Source organism: Acanthochromis polyacanthus, chromosome 7, assembly GCF_021347895.1.
Source record: "Acanthochromis polyacanthus isolate Apoly-LR-REF ecotype Palm Island chromosome 7, KAUST_Apoly_ChrSc, whole genome shotgun sequence".
Classification (NCBI taxonomy): domain Eukaryota; kingdom Metazoa; phylum Chordata; class Actinopteri; family Pomacentridae; genus Acanthochromis; species Acanthochromis polyacanthus.
The window spans coordinates 34,485,239-34,507,414 of NC_067119.1; the positions used below are offsets into that span (position 1 = coordinate 34,485,239).

At 42.8% G+C, this 22,176-nt stretch overlaps 1 protein-coding gene across 1 annotated transcript in view; it reads right to left on the reverse strand.

Moving 5' to 3' along the window:
• Positions 1–1,800: 1,800 nt before the first annotated feature.
• Positions 1,801–22,176, reverse strand: part of tacr1a (tachykinin receptor 1a) — a 207,851-nt gene continuing 187,475 nt past the window's right edge. The window contains exon 5 of the mRNA XM_051950708.1: positions 1,801–21,181. Coding sequence (XP_051806668.1) covers positions 20,836–21,181 — 346 coding nt within the window. The 3' untranslated portion in view covers positions 1,801–20,835. The remainder of the gene's footprint in view (positions 21,182–22,176) is intronic.

The following is a 22,176-nucleotide window of genomic DNA, read 5'->3' on the forward strand; positions in this document are numbered from 1 at the left end:
CATCCCACCATCAGCTCATGCAAGGACAGCGTGTGAAAGACTCCACAGCGCCGTGAGTGAAGCCCAGAGCTGCCATCCCCGGGCGCTTGTCCTGATCAGTGGAGACTTCAACCACGCCTCCCTCTGCCTTTCTCCCAACTTTCACACAGTATGTCACGTGTCACACACGGGGCGACAAGACACTGGACTTACTGTATGTGAATGTGAAAGGCGCCTACACCGCTGCCCCCCTCCCCCCACTGGGCCGCTCGGACCACAACCTGGTTTATCTGCTCCCCCACTACACACCCAAGGTGAGAAGAGGACCTGTGCAGAAGAGAACTGTGAAGGCATGGACAGATGAGGCCAGTGAGAGACTCAGAGACTGTTTCCAGACCACAGACTGGAGCGTGCTCTACAGTCCTCATGGAGACGACATCGATGGCCTCACGCATTGCATCACAGATTACATCAACTTCTGCGTGGACAGCACTGTGCCAACTCGGACGGTACGGTGCTTCTCCAACAACCACCCCTGGATCACCCCTGAGCTCAAAGCCCTCCTGAACCAGAAGAAACGGACTTTCATCTCAGGGGACAGAGAGGAGCAGAAGAGAGTGCAGCGTGAGCTCCAGTGGCGGATCAGAAGGGCCAAGAAGGACTATGGGAAGAGGCTGGAGGAGAAGCTGGTTCAGAGCAACGCGCGGGACGTGTGGAGAGGACTTAAGAACATTTCTGGACATGGACAGAGTGCCAGAGGGACAGCTGATGGGGACCAGCGCAGGGCGGACAAGCTGAACTGTTACTTTAACAGATTTGACTCTCCCCCCCACCCCCTCTGCCCCCTTTCCTTCTCCCCCCTCTTCACACATCTCCAGCCCAGCAGACTCTCCCCTTCCTGCGACACCTTCACCGGCCCCCAACTCACCCTCACGGACTACTCCCACCCCTGCAGCCCACCTCACTCCCCCCCTCACTCCCCCCTCTCCTTCACACCGGACCAGGTGAGGAGAGAGCTGAGGCGACTAAAGCAGAGGAAATCTGCTGGACCAGACGGCATCAGTCCCAGGCTGCTGAGGACCTGCGCAGACCAGCTCTGTGAGGTCCTCTGCCACCTCTACAACCTGAGCCTCAGCCTGGAGCGGGTCCCCGTCCTGTGGAAAACCTCCTGTGTGGTCCCAGTCCCTAAAACAGCTCACGCCAAGGAACTGGCCCACTACAGACCTGTCGCCCTCACCTCCCACCTCATGAAGACCATGGAGAGGCTCCTCCTCCACTACCTCCGCTCAGTGGTGAGCTCCGACCTGGACCCGCTGCAGTTTGCCTACAGGCCCAACATGGGGGTAGAAGACGCTGTCATCTACCTGCTGCAGCGAGCGCTCACTCACCTGGAGAGCGCCGGCAGCGCTGTGAGAGTCATGTTCTTTGACTTCTCCAGCGCCTTCAACACCATCAGGCCGGCGCTGCTGCGGGGGAAGCTGGTGGACGCGGGAGTGGATGGACATCTCGCTGCCTGGACCACTGACTACCTCACTGACCGTCCACAGTACGTGCGGCTGCGCGGCTGTGAGTCAGAGGTGGGAGTCTGCAGCACGGGGGCGCCCCAGGGCACCGTCCTCTCGCCCTTCCTCTTCACCATCTACACCTCGGACTTCACCTACAACACGGACAGCTGCCATCTCCAGAAGTTCTCTGATGACTCCGCCATTGTGGGCCATGTGTCTGAGGGGAACGAGCTGGAGTATCGGTCGGTCATCATGGACTTTGTGGACTGGTGTGAGCGCAACCATCTGTGCCTCAACACCAGTAAGACGAAGGAGATGGTGGTCGACTTCAGGAGAAGGACACTCCCACATCCACCAGTGAACATCCAGGGGCAGGACATTGAAACAGTGGACAGTTTCAAGTACCTGGGTGTTCACCTCAACAATAAACTGGACTGGTCCCACAACATTGATGCTCTGTACAAGAAGGGCCAGAGTCACCTCCACCTTCTGAGGAGGCTGAGGTCCTTCGGAGTGTGCAGACCTCTACTAAGGACTTTCTACGACACTGTGGTAGCCTCTGCTTTCCTCTACGCTGTCGTCTGCTGGGCCCCGGGCAGCACAGAGCGGGACATGAAGAGACTGAACAAGCTGATCAAGAGGGCCAGCTCTGTCCTGGGCTGCCCACTGGACTCTGTGATGGATGTGGGTGAGAGGAGGATGTTGACCAAGCTCTCATCCATCATGGACAACAGCTCCCACCCACTGCACCGGACTGTAGTGGAGCTGAGCAGCTCCTTTAGCACAAGACTCAGACACCCTCAGTGCAAGAAGGAGCGCTACCGCAGGTCCTTCATCCCCACTGCCATCAGACTATATAACACTACTGTGTAGTTGTTATTATGTGCAATATTTATTATCTTGTTCTTGCACTTTCGTGACTTTTGCACTCCTCTGTTTTTTGTTTCGAAGAGCCCTGTAATGTTAAATTTCTCCTTTGTGAGATTAATAAAGTCTATCTTGTCTTATCTTATCTTAAAGATAATCGTAAATACAGTAAGACTGTTATACACGTCGGCGGTAACGACACCCGGTTACGCCAATCGGAGGTCACCAAAATTAGCGTAGCATCGGTGTGTACTTTCGCCAAAACCATGTCGGACTCCGTAGTTTTCTCTGGACCCTTGCCTGATCTGACCAACGATGACATGTTTAGCCGCATGTCGTCGTTTCGCCGCTGGTTGTCTATGTGGTGTCCATCAAACGACGTGCATTTAAAGCCCACTTGAGGGGTTGCCTCATACAACACTCCTCTTTTCTTAAAAAAGCAATCTATCATCAAACGACGTGGGCCTTATAGATAATTGGAGCTCTTTTTGGGGAAAACCTAGTCTGATTAGGAGAGACGGCATCCATCCCACTTTGGCTGGTGAAGCTCTCATTTCTAGGAATATGGCTGATTTTATTAGTACTCCTAAAGCATGACAACCCAGAGTTAAGACCAGGATGCAGAGCTGTAGTTTTACACACCTCTCTGCAGTTTCCTCACAGCTGTCACCCTCCAGTAATTCAGTTAGCTTTATTGAGACTGTGTCTGTCCCCCGACCACCAAAATTCAATAAATTAAACAAATCAAAAATATACAAAAGTAATAGTAACCATAAAAATGTACTAAAAATTAATACCACTATTTCAACAGAGCAAAGAAACAGGACAATTAAATGTGGTCTGTTAAATATTAGATCTCTCTCGTCTAAATCTCTGCTAGTAAATGAGTTGACAACTGATCACCAGATTGATTTGTTCTGTTTGACTGAAACCTGGTTGCAGCAGGAAGAATTTGTTAGCCTAAATGAATCAACTCCCCCTAGTCATATTAACTGTCGTATTCCTCGAATCACAGGCCGAGGAGGAGGAGTAGCAGCAATCTACCATTCTAGTTTAAAATTGAACCAGAGGCCTAAACCTGATTACAACTCATTTGAAAATCTCACTCTTAGTCTCTCTCATCCAAATTTGAAAGCCCAGAAACCAGTTTAATTTGTTGTTATATATCGTCCTCCTGCTCCTTATTCTGAGTTTTTATCTCAATTCTCAGACTTTTTATCTGATTTAGTGCTCAGTTCAGGCAAAATTATTATTGCGGGTGACTTTAACATTCATGTTGACGTAGACAGTGACAGCCTTACAACAGTTTTTAATTCAATATTAGACTCAATTGGGTTTTCTCAACATGTAAATAAACCAACTCATAGTTTTAATCACACCCTTGACCTTGTCCTGACTTATGGCATTGAAATTGAAGAGTTAAAAGTATTTCCCCAGAATCCTCTTCTTCTGACCGTTTTATGATAACATTTCAATTTAAAGTTAAGGATTGTTTAGCAGCTGAAAACAAATATCATGACAGTAGGTGTTTGTCGGACAATTCAGTAACTAAATTTAAGGAAATAATACCATCACTGTTTACTTCAGCAACATTTACTGACAAATCAGAAGGTAAATATTATAATTTTACCCCCACAGAAGTGGATTATTATGTTAATAATGCTTCAGCCTCACTGCGTACAACTCTTGATAGTGTTGCACCTGTAAAAAAGAAAGTTATATCTCAGAGAAGACTTGCTCCTTGGTATAATTCCTAGCTGCAGACTTTAAAGCAGGCATCCCGAAAGCTGGAAAGAAAGTGGTATTCCACTAATTCACAGGAAGTGTATGTGGCTTGGAAAAATAGTCTAGTAATCTATAAAACAGCTCTTCGTAATGCCAGGACAACTTATTATTCATCTTTAATAGAGGAGAACAAGAACAACCTTAGGTTTCTCTTTAGCACTGTAGCCAGGCTGACAAAGAGTCAGAGCTGTGTTGAATATTCCTTTAGCTCTAAGCAGTAACGACTTCATGAGCTTCTTTACACATAAAATAGTTATGATTAGAGATAAAATTAATCTGGCCCTTCCTGCAAATGTCACAGATGCTTTTGAATTGGCTGTTAGACCTGATGAATATTTAGAATTCTTCACTCCTATATGTCTCTCTGAACTAATTTCAACAGTTTCTACATCCAAACCATCAACATGTCTTTTAGATCCTATCCCAACTAGACTCTTCAAGGAGACTTTACCTTTAATTAATTCTCCAATGTTAGATCTGATTAATCTCTCTCTAGTAACAGGCTATGTACCACAGGCTTTTAAGGTTGCTGTCGTCAAACCTTTGCTTAAAAATCCCACTTTAGATCCAGATGTGTTAGCTAACTATAGACCAATATCCAACCTACCATTTCTCTCTAAAATTCTGGAAGGAACAGTTGCAAATCAATTATGTGAACACTTACAAAGGAATAATTTGTTTGAAGTGTTTCAGTCAGGCTTCAGAGTGCATCATAGTACAGAAACAGCTCTGGTGAAAGTTACTAATGACCTTCTCATAGCATCAGATAATGGACTAGTCTCTATACTTGTTTTGTTAGATCTTAGTGCAGCATTTGACACAATCGACCACAAAATTTTATTACAGCATCTAGAACATTCAATTGGCATTAAAGGGACAGCACTGGACTGGTTTAAATCCTACTTATCAGATAGGTTCCAGTTTGTGCATGTCAACAATGACTCTTCTGAGCACACTAAAGTTAATCATGGAGTTCCTCAGGGTTCTGTCTTAGGACCGATACTTTTCACATTATACATGCTTCCTTTAGGCAATATTATTAGGAAGCATTGTATTAACTTCCATTGTTATGCAGATGACACACAATTGTATTTATCTATGAAGCCAGATGAAACTGATCAGCTAGCTAGACTGCAAGATTGTCTTAAGGACATTAAAACTTGGATGACTTTTAACTTCCTACTGCTAAATTCAGACAAAACTGAAGTCATTGTATTTGGCCCCAAACATCTTAGAAACTCGCTTTCAAAGCAAATAGTTACTCTGGATGGCATCACATTGGCCTCCAGTACTACTGTGAGGAATCTTGGAGTTATTTTTGACCAGGACATGTCCTTTAACTCACACATAAAGCAAGTCTGTAGGATTTCCTTTTTTCACCTGCGAAATATTGTAAAAATCAGGAACATCCTGTCTCAGAGTGATGCAGAAAAATTAGTTCATGCTTTTGTTACTTCCAGGCTTGACTATTGCAATTCCTTATTATCGGGTTGTCCAAATAGCTCTCTCAAACATCTACAGTTGATCCAAAACACTGCTGCGAGAGCACTGACAGGAGTTAGCAAAAGAGATCATATTTCCCCTGTACTTGCTTCTCTTCACTGGCTTCCTGTTAAATCCAGAATAGAATTTAAAATCCTTCTTCTGACATATAAAGCTCTTAATAACCAATCTCCATCATATCTTAGAGATCTGTTAGTACCATATTATCCTCGTAAAACTCTTCGCTCTCAAACTGCAGGCTTACTTGTTGTTCCTAGAATTTCTAAAAGTAGAATGGGAGGCAAAGCCTTCAGGTATCAGGCGCCTCTCCTGTGGAACCTGCTCCCAGTTTGGGTTCGGGAGGCAGATACCCTCTCTATTTTTAAGACCAGGCTTAAAACGTTCCTTTTTGACAAATCTTATAGTTGGGGCTGACTGGGTGACCCAGAGGGGTTCAGCTTGTGTCTTTATTTGCACAGTTGACTCCCTCAAGGATGTCCCTTTGTTCTGCCCTAGTCATGCTGCCTAGGCTCCTGGGGGACTTCTCTTGAGGCACTGAGCCCTTCTCTATCTACCTTTACATTTAATATGTATACCGTTATTGCATTACATTCACTCTGTTTCCCCCTGTGCTATTTCTCCGAGTGTCCCTGGTCCCAGAGCTGGATGCTTCAGATCTGCAGTTGATGTTCCACCAACTGGTCTAGTCTCCACCATGTCCACTGTGGGATGCTGCTGCTGACCTTCTTCCAGCCCTCCGCTTCCAGCTCCCCTTTTCCACCAGTCAACTCTGCATCACCCTCACTATACTTGTTATGCTAATCTACATACTGTTTGAATTTTACTGCTAGCTATATATGTAGTATGTTTAATGTCAGAGCCGTACATCATAAGAGTAAACTATGAGTCAGTTTCCAGTGTTAACTTATACTTTGTTTGTGTCACATATCTTGTCATACATGTATCCAAATGTGTGTTGTGTTTTCCTTGCTTTCCCACCCCTCCCTCTTCTCCCATCCCTCCCCTTTGCCCTCATCTGTCCCTCTCAACCCGCCCGGCCAGCAGGCAGATGGGTCCCCCCTATATAGAGCCGGATTCTGCTTGAGGTTTCTTCCCTGTTAAAAGGGTGTTTTCCTTGCCACTGTCGCCTTTGGGCTTGCTCTGGGGGTCAGGCATATGGGTTCTGTAAAGCGTCTTGAGACAATTTGACTGTAATTGACGCTATATAAATAAAATTGAATTGAATTGAAACACAGCGGACATCACACAGAAGACCAGGGCCAGAACAAGGACAACATTGCACTTCGGGAGAAAGTTCTTAAGAGTTGTACAGTTTTATGGCGGTGGGTAAAAAGGATAGTCTGTAGCGCTCCGTTTTAATGTTCGGAAGGGTGAGCCTCTGGCTGAAGGTGCTCACTCTATCCTGCAGGTCATCATAGAGTGGATGAGAGGGGTTGGCTAGAATAGAATCAATCTTGACCCTCATCCTCCTATCCACGACCGACTGCAGCTCTTCCATTTTTAAGCCCACCACCGAGCTGGCCTTATCGATGGTCTTATTGAGCCTGCTGCGCTCCCTGGCTTTAATGCCCCCACCCCAGCAAACCACTGCGTAGAACAGGATGCTGGCTACCACAGACTGATAAAACATCTGTAACAGCCTAGTGCAGACATTAAATGACCTAGGTCTCCGCAGAAGGTACAGTCCACTTTGAGCCCGCTTATGGACTGCCGCCGTGTTGTCTTTCCAGTCCAGGTCCTTGTTTAAGTGGACACCTAGAAATTTGTAGCTGTCCACCATCTCCACTGCTTCCCCACGGATGGCGATGGGTACTGGGGTCCTCTTTCTGCCCCGCCTGGGATCAATCACAAGTTCTTTGGACTTTTTTTTGGGTTCAGGAGCAGATAGTTCTGCTCAGCCCAGCCGACGAATCTCTCCACTGCACCCCTGTATTCCTCATCCCTGTCCCCGGTGATGCACCCCACAATGGAGGAGTCATCCGAGAACTTCTGGAGATGACATGATCCAGATCTGAGGCTAAAGTCAGAGGTATAGATCGTAAATAGGAACGGAGACAGCACGGTTCCCTGGGGTACTCCAGTGCTTCCCAACAGTACATCAGACTTACAGCCCTGCAGCCGCACGTACTGAGGCCTCAGGGTGATTTAGTCAATGATCCAGTAAACTGTGTTGTGGTCCACATGCATTGCTGAGAGCTTCTCAGCAAGCCGGGAGGGGCGGATGGTGTTAAACGCTCTGGAGAAGTCGAAGAACATGATTCTCACCGTACTCCCCTTCTTCTCCAAGTGTGAGTAGGCCCTCTCCAACATGTAGATGATGGCATCCTCCACGCTGATTTTGGGTTGGTACGCAAACTGCAGGGGATCCAGGGAATCACTCACCAGGGGCCGCAGGTGCTGAAGGATCAGCCTTTCTAGGGTCTTCAGTTATCTAAAATATATATTACAGATGATCAAGCTCCGGCCTGGGTGCCAATTGAGAGGGAACTTACAGAACCTTTTCCCATCCATACCTTTGCAGCACAGACAGACGGAGACATCCCATTTAATAACCCACTATTGAGGTTCGCAAGAGAAACCTGGCGGACTTCACACCAAATTATAGGGTCACAGCCTCTTTTTACTAGAAGATCATCACTTTGGAATAATAAATTGTTGAAGGTGGACAAAAAGGCCTTATTCTGGCCGAATTGGATTAAAGCAGGGATTCTATATATTGAGGATGTTTTGGAGGGAGGATAAATTGATCTCCTTTGAACAGATGATAACTAAATACCATATACCTAAAACAGATTTTTGGAAGTACCTCCAATTGAGAAGCTGTTTTGTTTTTTTTCATGCAAAAGAGGACACCCCTAACAAAGCAAACATTGGTACAGGAAATGATACAGGACAAGCGGCTGACCAAATAACAGCATCTGCATTTTATAGCTTAATGAGACAGTCTCACCCACAGGGCTTTTAGGTCTTAAGGAGGTTTGGGAGGAAGATCTAGAGGGGGAAATAACAGAGGAGATGTGGAAATACATTACAGGGTCGTGGTATAAAACAGCAAGGGAAATGCAGACCAGATTAATTACATACAAAATCATTCATAGGGATTACTGGACCCCATGTAAGATGGCCAAATTAAAATTGCGGGACTCAGATTTATACTGGAGATGCCATAGGAGCCAAGGCACACTCTTACACATGCTTTATGATTGTCATTTAACCCAGAATTTATGGAAAAATATAATAGGATTTATCAACAAAATGCTGGGTACAAAATTAGGGCAAAACCCTGCACTTTGTGTACTAGGAATAGATGTGAGGGGGGACGGACTAACAGTCCAACGGACCCTGTGGTGTAGGCTGGCCCTCTCCACGGGGCGCAGAATCGTACTCAGACACTGGAAAACTAATAATACTATACCTTTTAGTGAATGAATGGGGAAAATGACTAAAATGGCTAGTTATGAACAGTCTATATTTAAAATTAAAAATAGATTGAATATATTTCAAAAGACATGGGGGCTTTTCATGGATGAAGTATTACATAGACAGGAATGAACTGAATGGATAGTAATGAGTGTTGTTTTCATGCAGATATACTGGACTTGAATCTTGGTACATAAAGTATAGGTATTTCATAGGGATTTGTCACACCAATGCTATTATTGTCCTCGCCTAAGTCCCTTTTATTCCTTTTTTCTCTTATTCTTTATTTGGAAAGAGGAGTTGCATAATTGCTCACCTTGTGTAGCACAAAGATCCAACTATGTCTGTCGGTTTTGTTTGTTTTTGTTTGCTTTTCTAGCTGTTGTGTGTATTTTCATTATGTTGTAAAAAAAAAGTAATAAAAACGAGTTACAAAAAAGAATAGGTAGTTTAGAATCTTTTCAAAACACAACAATACTGAACCCGACTGCAGCAACACAAATTTCAGAGCTTATATTTTGCATAGCGCAGCTTTGTTTGTTTATAAATTTGCAGGTTTCTGAGGCTTTAACCCTTCTTATACACTGACACATCTGACTGTCTTTTGTGGCTAAAGCATCATTTAAATGTGTACATCCTTAGAAACAACATTTGTGTCAATGAAGTGCTGTGTGATTGAAGCATCAGTCAAAATAAGCACATTGAATGACTTGTGCGATACTTTTAGGCGACTGTAGTAGGTAAGTGCACCAGTCTGGTGTCAGCTTTCACACACTTGAGGATGCACCCATGTCATTGATTTGTATATTTTCACTCCGTTCAGTGATGAGACCTGTAAGCCCATATGATACATTAAGTGTGTGTGTGTGTGTGTGTGTGTGTGTGTGCTCAGGTCCTGGCTAAACTTGTGGGGACCAAATGTCCCCACAACTGTAGGAAAACCGAAAACAATGTCACTTGTGGGGACCTCATTTCGGTCCCCACAAGTTTAAACAGTGTTTTCTTGGCCATGTTGTTGTTACTGAAAAAAGTAAAAGTGCAAAAACGTGTCTTTAGGGTTAGGCATTGTTTTGGTCTGGGTTAAGGTTAGGGTTAGGGTAAGGATTAGGGGTTAGATATGAATGGGAGTCAATGGTATGTCCCCACAATGATAGAAAAACAGAGTGTGTGTGTGTGTGTGTGTGTGTGTGTGTGTGTGTGTGTGTGTGTGTGTGTGTGTGTCTGAGAGGCAAATAAGAGCGAGCGAGAGCTTTCTGCATCCTCATTTAAGGACCACTCATTGAACAAAGTTAATTACACATTCATTAAAGCCCCAGCCACCCGCTCACCCGCTCCACTTGACCCATCCAAGTGATGAGCGGATGAGGGAACACATTCTGCATTCAGGAGGCAGAATGTGGATTATTCCTGGCTTGCCTGGTTATGATTAGGGCACTGCAGTCAAATTGAAAATAAATAAATAAAAACATGATAAGATGGGTTTTTGGAGTGTGTGTTCACAGCGCTCACACTACTTCTACATCTCTGTCTACTTCAGACAGCTGATGCTACGTTGTAATGCAAACCATAGACATGTTCTACCATATCACAAGTGTCATTTTGTGATATGGTAAAACATATCCGATTACAGTGGAATAAATTTCTCTAAACCGATGGTTCAATCACATCCTCTGCATACAGGTATATTTATCTCCCGGTGAAGGGTGTCTCTGTGAGAAAACTGTAAACACTTGGAGCATGTGAAGAAGACTCCTGCATGTCATCCCCTCACTGCAAGTTGACAAGATTCATATCAAAGGGCACAAGTTGATTACTGTAGAAGAAAAGACAGAATTGCAGTGTTCTCTAATCTGTGTTTTCACATCATATTTGTATGCACATTTCAAGAAAAAGTTAATGGAAGCAATTTGGTGAGAAAGTTCTACACTCTCTTTAGGTGTTTTTTGAATACATGTAACTTATTAGGGTCCAAGCACCGACGGTGCTGAAGACAGGCGGTGCAAGGGCACCGACTGTCCAAGGCACTGGCGGTGCAAGGGCACCGACTGTCCAAGGCACTGGCGGTGCCTAGGACCCTATTGAAACTTTAGGGCTTCTTTTGAGGGTCCGAGCACCGAGGATGCCGAGGACAGTCGGTGCAAGGCCACCGACTGTCCAAGGCACCGTGGTGCCTAGGACCCTATTGAAACCCTAGGGTTTATTTATTAGGGTCCGAGCACCGCGGTGCCTAGGACCCTATTGAAACCCTAGGGTTTATTATTAGTGTCCGAGCACCGACCTTGCCAAGGACAGGCGGTGCAAGAGTACGGACTGTCCAAGGCACCCGTCCATCACTGCTTGCAGCTTTAATTATTATTATTCTTCATTCTTTTCCCGTCTTTTGAATTGTATTTTTGGCGGCCTTATCATACCCCAAAACGCGTCAAACGTGGTATGCAAATCAGGACTGGCGAAAAATTTGATATTTTAATGGAGTTGCGCATGTGTGTGGCAAAATGGCTCTATGGCGCTCCCTGCAAAATTGAAAAAGAGGTCATTAGATCAACTGCCACAAAGTTTTATCTGCAGCTACAATATTTGGTGAGCATGAATTTCCTCAAAATTTTTTGAGATTAATAACTCATTGGGGGTAAGTCCGAGAGACATCAAATTTGGCCAGAATATGCCACAGACCTTCTTGATAAAAAGTTATGAAAATGCTCCAGAAAACTCAAAGGGCGTGACCATGGTGACTCCAAAAAATATTGATCCTTCGCCATGAAATAGGAAGTGGTGTCTAACTCTCCTGCACATCCTCCAATCTGCCTGAAACTTTACATGTATGATCAGAGTCCCGTCCTGACGACATCATATGTACATTCATAGTCATAGCGCCACCTTATGGTGTCAGGAAGTACATATTTTTTACACTTTCATGTATTATTCTTACTCAGTTGATCAGATTAACCTCAAATTTGGTGACAGAAGCCTAGACATGATGATGATTCACAGTGACAATGGTGACTCATCGTCACAGGGCGTGGCCATGGCGGCGTGGCGAATTTCATGAAAATTTAATTATTCATATCTCAGCTGAAAATGGTCCAATCTGGACCAATTTTTTGTGATGGACACCAGTCCAGGGCTGAGCACATCCACACTCCTAAATTTGCAATTGCTCATAGCGCCACCTGTTGGCAACAACAAGTATTTCTCATTATCTTTGCACATACCATGGCTCAATGCTTTGTCATATTCTGAAAATTGGAGAGATCAGTGTTCATGCCTTGGTGATGCCACTGTGTGAAGATTTTGACCATTCAAAAAACACTTTTGCCATGGCAACACATCATTGCCATAAAGAACAAAGTACATTTTAACAGGTTAAAAATGCTCAAATGCTCACCAAAATTGACACACATATCTGGATTGACGATGCATTTGATGTTTTAGCGAAATTCCACCTGATTGTGGCAACATGGCTCCGTAGCGCCACCTGGAAAATTTCAAACATTTGCTACGGCCAGCACGTGTAACCTACAGCTATGAAATTTGGGAAGCATATGGAACTCATCAAGACGCACAAAAATGTAATTGACACCCATGCCCAAAACCCAACAGGATGTCGGCCATTTTGAATTGACCGCAAAAGTCTCACGGCGTGGAAATGGCGACCCTTGTAATCTATAAACTCAAACAGCGTAACCCCAAGAGAGCTGAAATTTGGCCAGGATGTACTCCAGTCATGGGTGATCAAAAGTTATCAAAATGCTCCGCAAAAGTCTGAGGGCGTGGAAATGGCGACCCACAGAATGCGGCCATTTTGGATTTCTCGCCATGAAACAGGAAGTTCTATCTAAATAGCCTGTACATGCTCCAATCTGTCTCAAATTTTACAAGTGTCATCAGAGTCCGACCCTAATCACATCCATGTGACACCTGGCAGCCAATTTGGATTTCTCACCATGAAACAGGAAGTGCTGTCTAACTAGCCTGTACATGCTCCAATCTGCTTCAAATTTTTTAAGTGTCATCAGAGTCTGCCCCTAATCACATCCATTTGACACCTGGCGGCCATTTTGGAATTCGCACCATGAAACAGGAAGTGCTGTGTAACTAGCCTGTACGTATTGCAATGTGGCTGAAACTTTACACTCTCAGTTTTAGCAGCACCTGGGGGACATGTGTGGGTCAGCCGGGCCGCACGGATGCGAGGACCCGACCAACGCTGCTTGCAGCTTTAATTTTGAGATTTATACTTTCAAGATAGTATTATATTTTGTTAGCATTTCACAAATTTTTGAGTTCATAAGGTAAATTAAAACTAATTAAATATGCAATAAATTGGATTTTAAGAAAGATAATCTTGAAAATGTACACCTCTAAAAATCAATGTTTGATTTAAAATCTAACGCTGTTTTACAATGTTCGTTTGATGTAATTTTAACAAGTCACAAGACAACAGTTTAATTTAGGGTCACACGTGTGGGACTGTGGATCAGAGGGAAAACGCCAACATTGCCAGAGAAAGATATGGCCTAAAAAAAATTAACTATTCTGCATGGTTTGAGAGGCACACACAGTAATTGTGACTTTTAAGTTTTATTTGTTTCATATTTATTGCCATCATTTGTTGAAGTGTTTTGATGGATAGTTTAATACAGTGTTGTCAAAAGCCAGCATATGGGACCCATCTCACAACAGAAACTAGCTTGAAAGATTTTTGGAATCCATCTAATTAGAGACACGTTTGTGAAACTTTGTGTATTTCTGAAATGTTTGTATGTCTTTATTTTCATAGTTTTCCCGGTGTCAGCTGACCGAAGAGCAGATAAATGTTAAAAGACATCTGTATGTGTGGCCTTCATTATATCAGACCAGAGTACTTACAACAGTTGTTTGAGTCCTCTATCGTGCTGCAGACTCCAATATCTGAGCAAGGAGGTCAAAGTGCAATACAAATATCATTATGAAGTAATGTGTTGATTGTATCCATAGTACTGCATGAAATTATATACAGTTTGCAAGAACAGCTGTAGTGCATACCGAAAGGAAAAGAAAATGTTTGTGGTTTGGAACACTGGGCTTGATTTTTTTTCTCGTTTCTACTACTCAAATGTAGCCTATACCACCACCCTCTGACACCCTCTGACAACATCATGCTGCCTAGTTAGTTTGTTTCAAAGCAACTGATATAAACAAGCTTAATTCTGCAGATGAAAATGAGCTTAAAGCTATCTCTGGTACAATGCATCAAATGGAAACATTTATGTTTAATATTGTACATGGTCCCTTCTTAAATAAACCAATAATAATAACAATAATAATAATAATAATTCCCAATTTATTTGGTCTGCTTTTTTTTTTAGAACATTACAAAGTTTGCAAGTTTACAAGTTTGCTTCATATTTGCTTGACAGCACAGCTTTAACTTAAATAGCTTTAACTCTTCAGCTCAAACAAAAACAGAGGAATCATTCCTCATGAGCTCTGAGATGTGCACCATGTGACAGGAGGCCACACAAAAACATCACTTTGTATTGAGGGTTCATGAGTAAAAAAGGCTGTCAGTTGTTACCAATAGTTTGACCCTAGCAGGGATAAGCTCCAGCTGGGCCAACTGGCTCTAACCACAGTGTGACTGAGTGCTCCCAGGGCGGTATCAGGCACAGATCGTGAACTGTAAAAAAAAACTAAATGTACACCTAATGGCAAGTGTATTAATACAAATGGATACAAATCACATTAGATATTAAAACTAAATGAAAAAAAATCAAGAAAAAGTGGTGTTTAACTGTGTTATTGTGTCAGCAAAAAACAAAGAATACACACATTGTGTGTGAGACATTAAGGTGTCAGTGTTTGGTGTGTGTGACGCAAAGGAAGATTTTAAACTCAAACTACATTAGAGGAATATACATCAGATCCCCACCAAATGTGATACCCCAATAAACATAGTCAGGGCTGAAGTTGTACTTTGAAACTTTGTGGCACAACAAAATCTGCTGATGGCTGTCATGGAACACCTAATTGAACTTTAACCACACAAATGTTGATATATATTTTTTTATATTCTGGATTTTATGTACACATCTGTAAGCAATTTAAATGGGGGGAATTTGTACATTTACATCCATTCTGTTTGCTAGGTCAGTTTTCCACTTTAAGTAAAGGTTGTACACTCTGTGCACATTTTGTGCTGGGATGGTGACTATAAAATTGAACTTGGCCACTGTACCTCAGTGAAAGCCTGTATCTATACATTTCATATTTAGGTAACAATCAGACGCTGATTATCGTGATTTGGCAGATCTGTGGTGAAGCTGTTCCTGTGAACACTATGAATCTCGGTCTTAGCCAATGTTACTTAATTAGAATAAAGAGTAGGCAATTGTATCAGTAACACAGTGTTATCTGTAGTGAACGTAGGCTGAACTCACTCAACTCTGTACAGTACCATGATCAAAAGTGATCAGAACAGTGTATTTCAAATGCCAAATATATTCCAAACAAAATATATTATTTACAGAATAATACTGCTGAGTCCCACAAACTAGTACCTGTCCCACTGTATTAGGTTCTAAAACATGACACCTGACACAAATGAAATCCTGGTTGTGACCCTGAATGTAACTCACTGTAGAAACAAGAGTAAAAATCAGCTGCAGGACAGGATGCTCCTCATGTCACCATCCCTGTGATGCTCCCCATAAGGAAACACAATAATAATCTCAACTGCATGTGCATTTAGTTTATAAGCTTATTTACTTGCAGAATTACGTGCAGACAAAGAGTATTCTCATGTTCAACTCAATGACTCCAAATCATCCTATCAAGACAAAAGGCATCAAGAGTCCAGGTCTTGGTATAGTGTAATCAGATTACTATTTTGTAATAACATCATCCTCAATGTTCTCATTCTCTGCTTGATCACTCTGTGTCTGAGCTGTGCTGTAGAGCTCTCCAATACTCCAACAGTTGTATATAGCACACACTCAGCTGACTGTATACTACACTACCGTTCAATAGTCTGGGGTCACTTACAAATGTCCTCATTTTTGAAAGAAAAGCTTTTTTTTTCAATGAAAATAACATTAAATGAATCAGAAAAACAGTTTAGATTTTATTAATGTGGTAAATGACTATTCTAGCTGGAAACAGCAGATTTTTAATGGAATATCTCCATAGGGGTACAGAGGAACATTTCCAGCAACCATCACTCCTGTGTTCTAATGCTACATTGTGTTAGCTAATGGTGTTGAAAGGCTAATTGATGATTAGAAAACCCTTGTGCAGTTATGTTAGCACATGGATAAAAGTGTGAGTTTTCATGCAAAAAAGGAAATTGCCTGGGTGACCCCAAACTTTTGAACGGTAGTGTATATATTGCCGCAAGTCTTGTGCTGGACAAGGTTGGGCTTCTTGATTATTTTTCAGAATATACGACTACTGTGTCCCTGTATTTTTAAATGCCATAACAGATCAAGTCCCATCCTGAAAAACACACAAGACTTGAAGCATTGTTTCACATTTGAGGTACGTTTTGTACCCTTTGCAGTTGGTAGAATATCAACTAATGACAATATTTCTAGCAAGCTGAACTTACATGTTAAAACCCCAAGTGATCAGAGCAGAGGTATACATCTGTCTCTAAAGATAAAACTACATGTCCTGTTTGTGTCCCTTTAGGCTTGGTGACTGGATGTTTTCTAGCAAAATGCACCTTGGAAGCTGTAGTTAACTTCTGCGTTGAAAGTGTTTTGTGTACAAGCTCCGACCTTTGACTAGATTAAAGAACCATTTAGCATTGCAACTGCTAACTACTTGGATTAACAATTAAACCTACTATACAAACTGTACAGGTATTCCAACTCTGAGTCATGTTGCATTTTCTACAGGAAAAAAATATTTCTTTTAAAACTTATTCTATTTTATCATTATTCTTTTATTTATTCTATGTATGTTTCTAGTGACAAAAATATGGACTAATAAAACAGTAAGATGTAAATAACAGCAAGCAAGTACTGACCCAACTGTTCTCAATGTCAATCTGCATGTTAATCATACAGCACTGAATAAGCATAAAAAAAAATGAATATCTTCAAGATAATAAATACAGTAAATTGTTTCTATCATGTGTCCCTAACTGACCACCAGTATTATTCACTCTATTGACCTGTGTTCAACATCTAAGGCTAAAAGTTTGGCCTCACAAGGAAGCAATTATATAGTTGATGTATAATAGAGTTGGATTTAATTCAATCAGAAAAGGTTCTACAATTAGTTTAAATCATGGGTCAATTCTTTAGCATGTTTTAATAGTGGTGGCCAACATTGCAGCTTTTCAAAAAATGTTTGTTCAAGAAAAGTGTGATCTATAAAATCAGTTGTTCTAGAATTGTGTGTGGGAGCAGATGTTTGCAGAGTCACAGTGATGCAAGTTAATATTTTTTTTGCAAAAATGATTTGCCTTCCACAGCTGTAAGACGGTCTTGTGTGTTCATACTAAGTGAGGACGGGAATACATCATATAAACCACCTACCTACCAAATGTGTAGTATAAATTTACACTTCAATCCATCCATCCATCCATTCTCTATACACCACTTTATCCTCACTCGGGTCGTGGGGGGTGCTGGAGCCTTTCTCAGTTGACTCTGGCAAAGGCAGGGGACACCCTGGACGGGTCACCAATCTGTCGCAGGGCTACATATACAGACAAACAATCACACTCACATTCACACCTTCGGACAATTTAGAGTAACCAATTAATCTCAGCATATTTTTGGACTGTGGGAGGAAGCCGGAGTGCCCGGAGAAAACCCACGCATGCACAGAGAGAACATGCAAACTCCATGCAGAAAGATCCCAGGCCCAGGCTGAGATATGAACCGGGGATCTGCTTGCTGCAAGGCGAAAGTGCTAACCACTACTCCACTGTGCAGCCCTCAATCCATTGATTATGTATTGAAATATTCCCCCCTTAATCTACTCAGTTTTGAGTGGAAATCCCAGACTATCCCTCAGCATAGTGTATGTACCTGTGTTAGTGTGAAACTTCAAAGTTGTGATTTTGATGCTCTGATCACTGAACTAATCACTGACTTGGCAAAGACTTTAATCTGCTAATAACTCTGTCAGATGTTTTATTTTTAAACCCCAGCTGCAGAGAAAAAGTGGAATGTAAACTATGGTTAAATAAATAATACTGTTTTAAATCTGCTGTGTTTTGTTTTCTCTCTGCACTGAATGTGACCTGCCCTGTCTGTGTTTCAGCGTGAGATATACACTGCGCTGTGTGATATAATGTTGCGTTTCCAAAAAAATAACATTGCGTCACAACTGCTTCTCATTTTCATGACAGCTGACACTGGAATTCATAACAACAGGCTTCGTGCGCTGAGACTACAGCAGCAGGGAAGAGGAGGCCTGTGAAATGTGTGTGTGTGTGTGTGTGCGTGCGTGCGTGCGTGCGTGCGTGCGTGCGTGCGTGCGTGCGTGCGTGCGTGCGTGCGTGCGTGCGTGCGTGCGCGCGCGTGCGTGCGTGTGTGTCATTGATGGGTGTCAACAGGTGACCACTCTCTGAGCATTTGTGCTTGTGTTGTAATGCCAACAATATCCATCTTAAAATATGGTTTAGCTGAGGATATGTGACAATGTGTTAACAGTGAATTAATTCCCGGCACAAAACAAGTGAAATCCGTGTTTCCTTTGTTTCACCAAGAATATACATTTTAGAGTTAAATATTCAAAATAAGACTTATTCAAATGTATTTTGCTGTCTTTGTAGGTGTTGTAAGTGATAGTTCTGCTGTTTGGTGGATGTGTGTAGCTGAGACCATGTGCATGTTCTGCACACAGCAAATATGCACGTCTTGTGGATTTAGTTGTTAAGCTCACTGAAGGATATTTGTAGATAAAATATTTTGATTTTCATTAATTAAAAAACTACACAAACTATTTTCACAGATACCAAAGTTGTAGCAAATAAACTCCATTACATTAAATTTGGTGAACCTATTAAAACCATTCATTGTAATACAAGCTTACACTCAAATGCAGTTTTTGCAGTGATTACATATTGCTGCGTGTGTGGGTGGGTGTTTACCGCTGTAGAAGGTTATGACAGTTCATCCTAGTGTGCTTACAGGCCCCTAACTGTCTATTTCTTGGACTCCAGCAGAGTGAGCTGCTCCTGTGCTAACCTGGTCCTTTTACAGACATTATGCTTAGCAACAAGGCACATCGATGCGCAACAAAGCGCTAACAGGCTGCCTGCGCACATTCCAGGCCGAGAAATCTACAAACACCTTTAAACCTCATTTTAACAAGCACCTTCTTGCTCATTGCTGGAGTATATTTTGATGCAGCGACAGCTGATAAAGTGTGGATGTTTGAAAGAGCCCACGCCTCCCACACAGGACGTCATGGTGACTTTAGCCACATTAACTGAAACAGTGTGTAACAGGGAAGTACTGAGCTATAAATGTAACCCAGCCAGATACAGAGTGCATGTTGCTGACAGGTCACATTATAGAGCAGCTAATGCGAATTACATAAATATATCAGTTTGAAAGCGGTGCCTGGTCTGCAGATCATGAATTAAGATTTATTTATCTGACAAAGGTGGAGCAGGTTAGACAGACTGGAAGAAGGTGGAGCAGGTTAGACAGACTGGAAGATGGTGAGTCAGGTATTATTTTAAAACTACGAATTCTGTGGGACATTGGATCATTTTACTTTGATGGCTACACATCAACATTGTGTGGTGGTGGACTGAGCCAAAGTCTTATATCAGGCAATTTTAACATTAGTAAAGTGTTTATCTTCACTTGAATTCAGCCTTTAAAGCACTTCTACAATTCAGAAACAATGCCGCCAGCTGTTGAGGTTGATGTTTTGCCAGATGAATGCTGAGCCAGACACCGCTGCTGTTTACATTGATTGGCAGAACTTTTCAGCATCGCCTGCAGGGGATCCTCAGAGCTCTCCTTTAGCCAGACAGGCACTCGTTCTGCACGCTGGATTGCCAATGAAGTCCTGCTCAGGGAGCTGGAGTTGGCATTCTGATCAGCTCCCGCGCATGGACACACACACACATGCATCCACACACACTCACAAATGTAAAGCTCAGAGTTTATGCTTTTATGTTTTCAGTCTTCATCACTTTTTATGGGTGAACCTTTCAACTGAAACCACAGTCAGGCACTCATTCTGCACACTGAAAACTGAAAACACAAGCTTTGTCTCTTTCTGAAGAAGCCCCCTGTTAAAACGAGGGGTTGCTGTGTTGAAAGCATGCCGGTCTCATGTTATAGGTCCACTCCAAAATAGACTGTGTGAAGTCAGACAGCTTGCATGACTGAGGATGTGTGAACCTTCTCTCTGCACTGAGAGAGGGCTGGTGAGACAAGCAGAAGCTGTGAAGATTGGAGGTGCTAACGTCTGCTTCAGTGTCGCTTTTGAACTGGAATGTGCTTGTGTCCCTGAAGTGCTTCTCATTGCTTTCTAGAACTGAGCAAATCTTCCTATTGCCAGTTGATCATTAGCTGTGAGTAGCATGATACTTTCTACCAGGACGTTGTGGGCTGGAACAGTGCTAAGTGAAGAATTTTTCTATCATGATGTTCCAGTGAATACATCAGAGATATATTCATCAGAAACTCAGTCACCAGCAGACAAACTCACACATCCACACTGTACTTTGCATGAATACACGCGGACATAAGCAGCTATGTGAACAGTCAACTCAAACTCTCTCTCAGCTGTCTGGCAAAATACCACCTGTACTTGACGTTTATTCTTGCAGGTTGTTACTGGAGTAGAAACTGGACGTTTCTGATACCGTTTTGGAGACGCTCCGGGATGATGACCCATTTGATGTGAGGTCCAGGGAGGAGCTATGTGGTCTGGCCCCAACTTTGGCCACACTGGGCCTTGAAACCCCTGTTACCTTGACCTTTGGCTGCTCAACGTCGTCCCCAACCTGGAGAACGGTAGATACAGTGGTCTCCATTCGACTGGCCTTGTAAACGCTGGTCTGAGTATGAAGGTAGCGGGTGGACTTTAGTTCCAGGCCTTCATAAGAGCCTTGAGGGATGCAGGGGCAGCAGCGGAAAGCTTGTTTAAATCCAGCACGAAACCTTTGGAAGAAAGGCACAAATGAGCTGATTTATTGTGCAGTTCACTGACTGGTTAACCCAGCTGGCGGAAAAAAATGTGACACATTTGAAGGCTTCCGTTTTCACTCCCTTTACAGCCTGAAGGTTAGGTTTCCTCTGAAATTCAAAATATTAGCGATGTTAATTGACAATGTGCATTTGCAGACATCAAGATCAAGAATAAACATAGCATAGCAGTAGATAGTAGCACAACACTGATCAATTACAACAGGAATGCCAGGTATACAACAATATCTACAGGATTTGAAGCTGCAAACATTATCTAGCATTAGTCAGCAAGACCATGAATACTGTAGCAGTGAAGCATATTAAATTGACAAAGGATGTGTTTTTTTAATGAATAAAAGTAATATCGGCTATTTTGTGTTTCAAATACCACCTTTAGTGAAAATCATGTTTATTTTTTATCTCATTAGCATGTCCATACAGTGTTTTTACATGCTACAATGAGTGGAACACAGTTGTAGGTGAGCTGATGTGCTGAGTGGCAGCAAGTGGCAGGGGCAGGGGTGAGTGGAGAAGGACCTTCATGGAAACAACAGTGTAAATTACATCTAAGAAATTTTAAGGAAGAAAGGGAGAATGGAGAAATCTTCTAAAGGGGCTGCACAGTGGAGTAGTGGTTAGCACTTTCGCCTTACAGCGAGAACATCCCTGGTTCATGTCCTGGCTTTCCCTGGATCTTTCTGCATGGAGTTTGCATGTTCTCCCTGTGCATGTGTGGCTTCCTTCCTGGCTTCCTCCCACAGTCCAAAAACATTCTGGGGTTAATTGGTGATTCTAAATTGTCCATTTGTGTGAATGCAAGAGTGTGATTGTTTGTCTCTATGTGTAGCCCTGTGATAGACTGGTGACCTGTCCAGGATGTCCCCTGCCTTTGCCCTAAGTCAGCTGGGATAGACTACTGGCCCCTGTGACCCTAATGAGGATTAAGCGTGTAAAGATAATGGATGGAT